General features: G+C 46.0%; 2 protein-coding genes across 2 annotated transcripts in view; both read left to right on the top strand.

Moving 5' to 3' along the window:
- LOC138957928 (uncharacterized) overlaps nt 1–2,064 on the top strand; it is a 3,793-nt gene extending 1,729 nt beyond the window's left edge. The window contains exon 2 of the mRNA XM_070328957.1: nt 1–2,064. This exon is cut by the window's left edge and continues 807 nt beyond it. Coding sequence (XP_070185058.1) covers nt 1–2,064 — 2,064 coding nt within the window.
- LOC138957929 (uncharacterized) lies at nt 2,061–5,132 on the top strand. Its single transcript, XM_070328959.1, has one exon. The coding sequence runs from the start codon at nt 2,061–2,063 to the stop codon at nt 5,130–5,132; it is 3,072 nt and encodes a 1,023-aa protein (XP_070185060.1).
- The last annotated feature ends 6,663 nt before the right edge of the window (nt 5,133–11,795 follow it).

Genomic DNA, 11,795 nt, shown 5'->3' on the forward strand with positions numbered 1-11,795 from the left:
GAGGCAGAACAGAACATCAGGGCTACAAAGGCCATGATCAAAGCTTATGATGAGCTGGGGCACCCAGAAGCAAGACCCACCGTCCGTCAGGGAGCCCATGAGGATAACGTGACCACCCATAACCAGACTCTCGTCAACGACAACCGTCAGCCGCCTTGCGCTCACGTCAGTTACAGTCGCTTGCCACCATGTGAGCCGTCCACTTTCACTGGTGACCCACTTCAGTTCGTCAAGTGGAAGCGATCATTCGAGGGCTTGATTGGTCACACGCACATTTCATACGCAGAGAAGCTGGCCCTGCTTGAGCGCTACACCGCCGGAGAAGCATATGAATGTATCGAGGGAGCATTCTTCAGGTTCGACACTGAAGCATACGACGACGCATGGAGAACGCTGAACGAACGCTATGGACATCCATCTGTAATACTGAACGCCTTCAGAAAGAAACTCAACAACTGGCCAAAGGTGGGAGGAAGAGAGTACAACGATCTGCGAAGATTTTCAGACTTCCTCGTCACCGTGGATAACGCCTCACCCCACATCCCGGGTCTCAAGCATCTTGATGACGAAGAGGAGAATAAGAAGCTGCTACAGAAGCTACCAGACTGGATCATCACAAAGTGGGGAAACGTGGTAGCACAACATGATACAGACGGCCGTAGTTACCCAAGCTTCCATTGTTTCACCCAGTTTCTCGCCTCACAGGCCAAAGTCGCGACTAGGCCAGTGTGCTCTCTACAAGCTCTAAAAGAGGACAAAGGAGAGACCAAACCATCACATCTTACCAAGTACAGAGGACCTAACCGTACAGCCGTAAGCATGGCAACGACTACAGATCAGCAGGTGAACTACACACAAAACACTCCAGATGTCGACTCACAATCTACTCGCAAGCTTTGTGTCTTTTGCAAACAGACCAACCATTTTCTACCAAACTGTCAAACCTTTCAAGCCAGGCCTGCTGAAGAACGAAGAACTTTCGTTAAGGAGCAGAGACGGTGTTTCAGGTGTTTGCGAACAGGTCACCATGCGAAAGACTGTAAAAACCATCACACCTGCAAGAAATGCCAAGGCAAACACCCCACAGCGCTCCATGACGATAATTTTGTCAACAAGAAAGGAGACCGCACCAGAGACGCTGCAGGTACGCAAGCCACAGAAACAACAGCAACAACCTGCAAGGTGTCATGCAACGCTTCCTCACACAGTGCGTTGACGGTTCCAGTGTGGATATCCACAAAGCAAGATCCTGACAAGGAAAGATTAGTCTACGCCCTCATAGACTCACAAAGCGACACAACCTTCGTTGAACGTTCAGTCGTAGACTTCTTGAATCCATCCTCCAGAGAAACCACGCGTCTCAAGATAGAGACACTCAGAGACGACATCCAGTCAGGGATTGTATGCGACAGAGTCTCGGACCTGCGTGTGCGAGCCTACAACAGTGACACTTTTGTTGAGCTACCACCTGCCTACTCCATTGATTACATTCCTTTGCGACAAAGCACCATACCCACTTGCAACACTGCAAAAAGCTGGAGCCATCTGCAGCAGATTGCGCATGAGTTACCTCCCCTACTCAACTGTGATCCTGGCGTTCTCATCGGGTTCAACTGTTCTCATGCGTTCCTGCCCAGACAATACATAGTCGGTGGTGACTCGGAGCCGTTTGCAGTGAGGACAGATCTAGGATGGGGCATCGTTGGGAAAACCTCGCCGACGTCACAAGGTTCCTCATCTGAGAACGTAAGCGTCTGCAATCGTGTCACAACCAAAGAACTCCCAGTCATCAAACCAAAGGACGCATGTCGTATATTGGAAAGAGACTTTGAGCAGGACGAAAAAGATGGCAAGCCCACTTCACAAGAAGATGAGTTGTTCATGAACATTCTCAGCGCAAACGTTGCAAGAGACAGTGACGGACACCTACAGATGCCGCTTCCCTTCAAGAAAAAACCTGTTCTTCCAAACAACTACGTACTGGCAGCCCAACGTTTGGAACACTTGAAGAAGAAGCTACAAAGAAACACGAGTAGTACTACAATGAGTACAACGAGTTCATGAACGACATCATAAGAAGAGGTGATGCAGAAGAAGCCAAAGAAACCACAGACCAAGAATGGTATATACCACATCATGGTGTTTTCCATCCTCAGAAGAAGAAACTCAGAGTTGTCTTTGACTGTTCTGCAAAGTTCAACAACACGTGCCTCAACGACCATCTACTTGTCGGCCCAAACCTCATTAACAACTTGGTGGGCATCCTCAGTCGATTTCGACAGCACTCTGTCGCTTTCACCTGCGACGTGGAGAAAATGTTCCACCAGTTCCGAGTGACTGAAGAACACTGTGACTTCCTACGTTTTCTCTGGTGGAAAGACGGCAACCTCACAGACAGCCCCGCTGTGTACCGAATGAAGGTACATCTGTTCGGAGCTGCTTCCTCTCCAGGCTGCGCCAACTACGGACTCAAACATCTAGCCAAAGAAAACCAGGACAAGTTCACAGAAGGGTCTCACTTCATTGAAAGGGACTTCTATGTGGATGATGGGCTATCCAGCCAGCCGACAGAGGAGAAAGCCATTAACCTCATCAAAGAAGCGGTAGCAGTCTGCTCCACAGGAGGCCTGAGACTCCACAAATTCGCATCCAACAGTCACAAGGTGATGGAGTCGATTCCAATGTCAGAACGCAACGGAAACATGCAAACGATGGACCTCAACTTCCATGATCTGCCGCTGGAACGAACTCTTGGAATGCAGTGGTCTATAGACAACGACACTCTCCATTTCTCCTTCATGCCCAGTGAGCGGCCATGCACACGACGAGGCATCCTAGCCATTGTTGCCTCTTTGTATGATCCCTTGGGGCTGATCGCACCATACGTTCTGACGGGCAAACAGATTCTGCAAGAGGTTTGTCACAAAGGCACCAAATGGGACGATCCTGTGCCGATAGAACTGCAGTCAGCATGGAACACCTGGAAAGAAGACATGGATCAGCTGAAACTCGTTTCTATCCCAAGGTGTTACTACCCAACCAACTTTGGTTCTATCACCAACGTCCAGCTTCATCACTTCTCAGACGCCAGTACCACAGGCTATGGAATGTGCACCTACCTGAGACTGGTGAATGCTGAGGGTCAAACGCACTGTTCTCTTGTCGCTGCCAAGGCAAGAGTGGCTCCCAAGAAAATTGTGAGCATTCCTCGTCTCGAACTGGCAGCTGCCGTTGTGGCTGCAGAGGTTGGTCACGCCATCAAACAAGAACTCAGCTACACCATCAGTGAAGAATTCTTCTGGACAGACTCTCGTGTAGTGCTGGGCTACATCAATAACGAGGCAAGGAGGTTCCATGTTTTCGTTGCCAATCGAGTGCAGAAGATCAGAAACCTCTCAGGCCCAAGTCAATGGCATTACGTCCCATCTGAAGACAATCTTGCAGATCACGCTTCAAGAGGTTTAAGAGCAGCTGAGCTGATGCACAGCAAATGGTTTTCCGGACCCAAGTTTCTGTGGGAAACTAAGCTCTCCCTACCCTCGGCTACGTCATCAGCTCTCAAGCCTGAAGACCCAGAAGTTCGCACTGCCTTGACAACTCAAACTACGTCCTGTGCAGTAGATTTGGATGACAGACTATCTCGTTTCTCAAGCTGGAATGTGGCAGCACATGTGATGACAAGAATCTTGCGACTCAACAAGTCTCGCGACAAAAGCTCAACAGCAGAACTTTCTGTGGAGGAAATTCACAATGCCAAACTCTCCATCATCAGAGGTGTCCAGTCTCAGTTCTTGGCAGCAGAAATCTCATGTCTTTCCAAGAAGGGAAGTTTGCCTCAAACGAACAAGCTTCATCGCACCGAGCCATTCCTGCAAGACGGAATTCTTCGAGTTGGTGGGAGACTCAAGAAAGGTTCATTCTCCATGGGTGAAAAGCATCCCATCATTCTCCCCAAGAACTCTCACGTCACAAGACTCGTGATACTCCATTGTCACGAGAAAATCAAGCACCAAGGCAGAGGAATGACGCTCAACGAAATCCGCTCCCAAGGCTTCTGGGTACCTGGAGGCTCCAAGCAGGTTGCGAAGGTTCTCAGCAAGTGTGTCGTCTGCAGAAAGCTGCGAAGTGACGCCCAAGGTCAACAGATGGCTGATCTACCCAAAGAAAGAGTCGAACCATCCCCTCCCTTCACGTACGTGGGAATGGACTGCTTCGGCCCTATGTTGGTGAAGAACGGAAGAAAGGAAGTGAAGCGCTACGGTCTTCTCTTCACCTGTTTCTGCTCCAGAGCGGTTCATCTTGAAATGCTCGACGATATGACCACAGACTCGCTCATCAACGGCATTCGCTGCTTCATCGCAATCAGGGGTGCTGCGCAGAAGATTTTCTGTGACCAAGGTACCAACTTTGTGGGAGCAGACAATGAACTCAGGAGTGCATTGAAAGAAATGGATGAAGATGAACTCAAACAGCGGCTTAGAGACCACCAAATCCAGTTTGTCTTCAACACTCCATACGCAAGCCACGCAGGGGGTGTGTGGGAGAGACAAGTACAGACCGTGAAATCAGTGCTACGAGCCACGACTGCACTCTGCCCCGGACGACTTGACGACTCGTCTCTTCGTACAATGTTGTACGAAGCCATGGCCATCGTGAACTGTCGACCCATCACTGCTGTTCATCAAGGTGACCCAACCTCACCAGAACCCCTCACTCCAAACCACATCCTCACCATGAAATCCAGTGTTCCCCTTCCCCCACCAGGCAAGTTCATGACAGAGGACTTGTTTCTGCGAAAGCGCTGGCGTCGCGTCCAGTTCCTGGCACAGCAGTTCTGGTCAAGATGGCGCAAGGAGTACATCCTGGCACTCACCCAACGACAGAAGTGGCTTCACCCCAAGAGGAACCTCAAGGTGGGAGACGTGGTTCTGGTGAAAGACCAAGAACTGCCCCGCAACCAGTGGCCACTGGCAAGAGTGGTTGCAGCATCACCAGATGACGACGGTCTTGTTCGCCATGTGACCTTGAACATTGCAGCCAAAGATCTCGACAAAAATGGCAAAAGACGTTCCAAGCTTTCTGTTGTCGAGCGACCTGTCCACAAGCTCATCCTCATCCTCGAGAGCAACTGACTTTATGTGGAGGATCAGTGACCATAAGCAGTATTTGTGACAATCATTGTTGCGCCTGTGTGAATGAGCATAGAAATTTCCATGATTCATGTTTAATTTTTAGTTCTTGTATTACAAGTACTTTTATGAATCCTGTAAATTGGTGGGAGTGTGAAAGGCGCCACGCGAAATCCTATGCCATATCCATCTTTAAATCATGTTAGTCCAAATCTGTTCCAGATCCAGCTTTTTTGTTGTTCTTTTTGATCAGTAAAGTTCTACAAGTTTGATAGTTTTTAGATTTTATTTAGCTATTAATTTTACAACAAATATGTGTAAAATAGATTCAAGGTTTATTCAGAATATGCAGGAACATTTTGATGTAAGAATGAGGTGCGCTTCCTGTTCCGGCGCTTCCTGTCTGCCATTTTTCTTAGTATAAGCCACAGTTTTTTGTTCCATTAACATCAGCCATAAACATGACGCACAAAGGCCATCATTGGGTAAATATTGTTCAATTTGTTTCTATTGTTAATTTTCTATTCAGGAATAATTATATTTGTCTTGTAGTAAGGAAAAGTTTATTGTTTTGTACGTTTTTTGGTACAGTCTTTCACCATGTGGTGTTTCAGTATTCCCCATGATGTGCGCACTTTTATAAAGTTTATTTCACTGTTTAATTAGTGTTCAGTGTGTCAAATTCAAGTAAGAGTGGTATTTTATACATGTTTGCCTTTTATTTAAACTGTTGGTAGTGTATGGAAATGCATTTGTGCCAAAGGATAACGTTTCATAGTTATTTTGTTTTTAACCATTTTCCCAGTCAACAGTGTGCTTACCTGTGATTCAGAATAAGTTTTTGGTTTGTTTTGTTATTCCCTTTTTGTGTAAAGTGTGTAAGAGATAAAGGTAATGATTAGAGCTCTTTTTCTAAGTTGGTAGAATTCTTATTATCTCCCTTTAAGTGTAACAGAACAGTTTTCAAAATGACAAGTTTCACAGGTTGTTTCCCTTTGTTTTTGTAGTGTCAGTAATGTTAGTAGTTGCTGTTTATTATTAGTATGGTTGAGTGATTGTTATGTTATATTGTTTTCAGTTTGACGGTGCAGTATGTTGATTAAACATCACAAGTTCAACTACTCATCAGTTCTGCCAGGCTTGTTTTGTGCGGCTGTGACAGCCTAAATGTATTTCTGTACTAAAAAAAAAAAAGGGGGGGGGGGGGGAATTGTGGTACTAGTAGTTGCTTTATCGAAGATACTTGTTTTTATAGGATAAACCAAAAAGTCGACAAGTCCATAAGCGGTAACAAGAAACGCAGGCAATTACACAACTGCCGATGATTTATGTGACACTAATTGAAGAAGATCACGCTTGTTTGCAGCATTGTTTGCTTGTACCAACCGTTAATGCGAAACAGGTTAATGATTGTTTGGGTAGATGGCGTTATTGCATGTTGGTTTTATAGACCGTTTTTAGCCCAAAGGTTACCAAGCAAAACTTAATTAGCAATCTGACAGGGAGCGGGAGTTGATGTATGTGAGCATTGACGCAAGGTGAAGAGTTTCAGCTATTTTATGAACAATTTATGGCTTATCCTTGATTTTAAACATGATCAACTGGTGTCAGCAGCCACTCATTATTTCTTTTAAAGTTAGTATTCATTTTGTTTTGACAGCCGGGGGGGGGGGGGGGTCCGGAACCCCTGTAACCCCCCCCCCCCCTCCACCCCCTAATCCGCCCCTGGCACACATGTGGATAGACCAACGTTAATTGTCTTGAGGAAAAAAACTCCGATACTCATGTTGTTAAGTCATGATTTACGACCGTAAAAATAAAAATAACAAAACAAAACATTTGTTTCTTATTGGTTGGAGATGTAAAATAAATTGCACGTCATTATTCAAGAAACATTGCTGTCACAGAAAAGCAAAGCAACACAATTATAGAAAGCAAACCCGGCAGGCACAACATACGAGATTCAACTAGAGTGTAGAATTTCTCATGTCGGCGTAAACAATAGTATGGTAGGACAAAAATTAATGAAAAGAAGGGGAGAGTGCAAAAATGCTACAGATTGCTGTAAATTGATTGGTTTCCCGAAGATAAAAACTAGGGCCGTGCACGCATGCACAAACTCATTAATTTTATTTGAAAGTTAGACAACACGCTATACTTACGGAAATTAGTAATGAATGAGATATTAGCAATTAGTCAAAAGCAATGATCTGGAGCACTGTCAAGCTCTGAAGAACAAGAAGAACGAGAATTTAATATTCCACATAGTATGGCAGTCATTGGTTATTGTTTTGTGTGTGTGGGGGTGGGGGGGGGGGGTGGGAGAGGGGGGCATTTATACACGCATGCACTTGGAACGATGCATTGAGAGTAAGGTTAAAACTAAAAGTCAGTCTCGATCTCAGAGCAAAACCTACGTTAGAACGGTAAACATAGCTTTAAAGGAATGCACTACTAATTGTTTCAGTGTCACCAATTCGAATTCTGAAATGGTAAAGTTTTTAGTGAAGTGTACGAAATCGGCCCCGTCATCTGTATTTTTAATTTTCATCACTTAATTATCTCAAAGCTGGGAAAATGTGGGTCGCTTCCTCCCACTCGAAAGCTAGCAGCAACACGAGTCGCGCTACCAAGGTGTGTGCGTATTTAGATGTAATCATAGCCACCTGCACTTCTGGCAGAATGGTGACCTATGTCTGTTACGGGCCACAGCGGTGACACGGGGATGGGACATTCATACCATCTCGGAGTCTGCACATAAAGTTGACCCGTGTCCATCCCGGTCCGGATTCGAACCCGCGACCCGAACTTATTTGTCGAACGTACTTATATGTGTTAAACTAACCATGCTATAATTACCATTCAAAGAAACGTATTAAAGAGGCTCTGTCACTAGTAAAAGAGTTGATCACAATGAAGCTCGTCACAACTGATTAAAATGCTGGAGTGACGAAATAATAAATATTAAGATGACGTCACGCTTGCTCTGAAAGCGTTTGCAGGAATGACGCAGTTTAAGACAAGGCAGGACACACACCGCTGCACTCTGTACCGTTCCAGACCCAATGCCAGAGGGCACGAAGAACGGGTCTGTGATTGTGGAAGGGCGCGTGATGGTACTTGACTCGGGGAAGCGCAGGGGGGCAAAGTCAGTGAAGCATAAAGTCAATTAACACTCGGTTTACGCTCAGTCGCTGACAAAGGGTGGGTGCAATCAGAGGATCTGAGCCTTTCTTGATTAGCTCACTCGATTCGAGCAAGCCTAAATTAATTGGGCCCGGGAGAAGTTCACTCCGCGAAGTCTACTTCAAGAAGCTTGCTGCGAAATAAATTGGGAGAAGTCGACTGAGTGAAGTCTACTTTCCCATTCGGGCTCAATTAAAGACAGGCTCAAAGAGCTAGAGGGTAGACTCAGAGATTTCTCTGCTTCTACCCTGTTCGACAGACTTTAGATACTCTGCACAGCGTAGGCGTTTCTTTGTGGGGAAAAAAATGCTAGGCATATGAAGTTTATGAAGTTGTTGATGCATGTACGTTGCAGTCTGGTATATATTTCGAGATATAATATACGGAGAGAACTGAAAAGATCGGGATTGGGGTGGAGTAGGGGTAGGGAGGAGGTTGAGGGAGAGGGAGCGGGACTGTGAATGGTGTTTGGTTTTGTCCAAGTGTGTAAGTGTATGTGTGTAAGTGTGTATGAGGGACGGGGGGGGGGGGGGGGGGGGGGGAGAAGCAGCGGCAAACCGAAAACTTTGTCATCATTTCGGCTGCATTGCCGAACCTTTTCACAGTGGGGGAATAAATAGTGCCAAGAACTACCGACAATATTTGAAATTCGCCCACATTTTTACGGCCATTTTGACAAATTTGCCGAAGAAAGAAAAATCCGATATTTGACTCTGGTCTTCGTCGATGCCAGATTGCGCAAAACCGATAACAGAAGGAGGTAAAACAGAGAGAGAAAAAACAGAAAAACAGGTTAAAAAAAAACAAAAAAACCCAAATAGACAGTAGAAGAAGAATGAGACACAAAAATGGGTAAAAATACGTACGTTACAGAAAAAAACCTCGTATTTTACGTTAGCTACAGCTCCAAAACAGATGTTTCAGAAAAGAAAAAGAAAACGACTTATTGCTTTTTGTCGAAGGAAGGGGAAAATATAAAAACAGGAAGAACGTCGGTATTTTTAACGGTGAATGCTAGATGGCTTCTGGCAATTTAGCTGCGAGGAATAATTCAGAGAAATGGATTTCACTTTTTGCAGAATGGCATACCGCCAAGGCTGCTTTTACGCTCTTTAATATCAAATTACTTTGACATGAAATTGTTTCCTCTAAAATATTTTTATATTCTGTATAATTTGGGAATGTTGTTTTGTTGAGTAAAAACGTTCTACCGAGCAAAACATCTCGATCTCTCAACTATATACCGGCTTCTTTCTTCCCCTGGGGTCTTGATTTGGCCTATATGGTCCGCTGGACCCAAAAAGCAACAATTAACTAACTAACTAACTTTCTTCCCCTCCGTTTCTTTGACTGTCTCTCTGTCTGTCTCGCTGGCTGTCTGTGTATCTACCTGTCTGTCTCGCTGTCTGTCTGTGTATCTACCTGTCTGTCTCGCTGTCTGTCTGTGTATCTACCTGTCTGTCTCGCTGGCTGTGTATCTACTTGTCTGTCTCGCTGTCTGTGTACCTACCTGTCTGTCTCGCTGGCTGTCTGTGTATCTACCTGTCTGTCTCGCTGTCTGTGTATCTACCTGTCTGTCTCGCTGGCTGTCTGTGTACCTACCTGTCTGTCTCGCTGGCTGTCTGTGTATCTACCTGTCTGTCTCGCTGTCTGTCTGTGTATCTACCTGTCTGTCTCGCTGTCTGTCTGTGTATCTACCTGTCTGTCTCGCTGTCTGTGTATCTACCTGTCTGTCTCGCTGTCTGTGTACCTACCTGTCTGTCTCGCTGTCTGTGTATCTACCTGTCTGTCTCGCTGTCTGTGTACCTACCTGTCTGTATCGCTGTCTGTCTGTGTATCTACCTGTCTGTCTCGCTGTCTGTCTGTGTATCTACCTGTCTGTCTCGCTGGCTGTCTGTGTACCTACCTGTCTGTCTTGCTGGCTGTCTGTGTATCTACCTGTCTGTCTCGCTGTCTGTCTGTGTATCTACCTGTCTGTCTCGCTGTCTGTCTGTGTATCTACCTGTCTGTCTTGCTGTCTGTGTATCTACCTGTCTGTCTCGCTGTCTGTCTGTGTATCTACCTGTCTGTCTCGCTGGCTGTCTGTGTATCTACCTGTCTGTCTCGCTGTCTGTCTGTGTATCTACCTGTCTGTCTCGCTGGCTGTCTGTGTATCTACCTGTCTGTCTCGCTGTCTGTCTGTGTATCCACCTGTCTGTCTCGCTGGCTGTCTGTGTATCTACCTGTCTGTCTCGCTGTCTGTGTATCTACCTGTCTGTCTCGCTGGCTGTCTGTGTATCTACCTGTCTGTCTCGCTGTCTGTCTGTGTATCTACCTGTCTGTCTCGCTGGCTGTCTGTGTATCTACCTGTCTGTCTCGCTGTCTGTCTGTGTATCTACCTGTCTGTCTCGCTGGCTGTCTGTGTATCTACCTGTCTGTCTCGCTGGCTGTCTGTGTATCTACCTGTCTGTCTCGCTGGCTGTCTGTGTATCTACCTGTCTGTCTCGCTGGCTGTCTGTGTATCTACCTGTCTGTCTCGCTGGCTGTCTGTGTATCTACCTGTCTGTCTCGCTGTCTGTCTGTGTATCTACCTGTCTGTCTCGCTGGCTGTCTGTGTACCTACCTGTCTGTCTCGCTGGCTGTCTGTGTATCTACCTGTCTGTCTCGCTGTCTGTGTATCTACCTGTCTGTCTCGCTGTCTGTCTGTGTATCTACCTGTCTGTCTCGCTGTCTGTCTGTGTATCTACCTGTCTGTCTCGCTGTCCGTGTATCTACCTGTCTGTCTCGCTGTCTGTCTGTGTATCTACCTGTCTGTCTCGCTGGCTGTCTGTGTATCTACCTGTCTGTCTCGCTGTCTGTCTGTGTATCTACCTGTCTGTCTCGCTGTCTGTCTGTGTAGTATCTACCTGTCTGTCTCGCTGTCTGTCTGTGTATCTATCTGTCTGTCTCGCTGTCTGTCTGTGTATCTACCTGTCTGTCTCGCTGTCTGTGTATCTACATGTCTGTCACGCTGTCTGTGTATCTACCTGTATGTCTCGCTGTCTGTGTGTGTATCTACCTGTCTGTCTCGCTGTCTGTGTATCTACCTGTCTGTCTCGCTGTCTGTGTGTGTATCTACCTGTCTGTCTCGCTGTCTGTCTGTGTATCTACCTGTCTGTCTTGCTGTCTGTGTATCTACCTGTCTGTCTCGCTGGTTGCCTGTCTATCCACCTGTCTGTCTTTCTGCATGTCTGTTCCCAATACCGTGCTGCTGGCAAGCATTTTCCATTAAGTTACCTTTTTTTCTCAGCTTTTTCTGTTTGTTTCTTTTGTAATATAAATGTCACGTTTTCTCTCTCTCCCTTTCTCTCTGTCAGAATGTATTACACTTATCATTCCATTATCTTGTTGTGCGTGCAAAACTCAATTTAGTGTATCAGAAGACGCCTGTACAAGTTTTTACTTCACCAAATAAAAGTGAAAAACAAAACAACAATCATGTTTATGTATGGCAAGAACGCT

The sequence above is a fragment of the Littorina saxatilis genome, unplaced genomic scaffold (genome assembly GCF_037325665.1).
Source record: "Littorina saxatilis isolate snail1 unplaced genomic scaffold, US_GU_Lsax_2.0 scaffold_1560, whole genome shotgun sequence".
NCBI lineage: Eukaryota > Metazoa > Mollusca > Gastropoda > Littorinimorpha > Littorinidae > Littorina > Littorina saxatilis.

Excerpts from the sequence above, each read along its gene's own strand:
- LOC138957929 (XM_070328959.1), top strand. The coding sequence starts at position 2,061 with ATGAACGACATCATAAGAAGAGGTGATGCAGAAGAAGCCAAAGAAACC.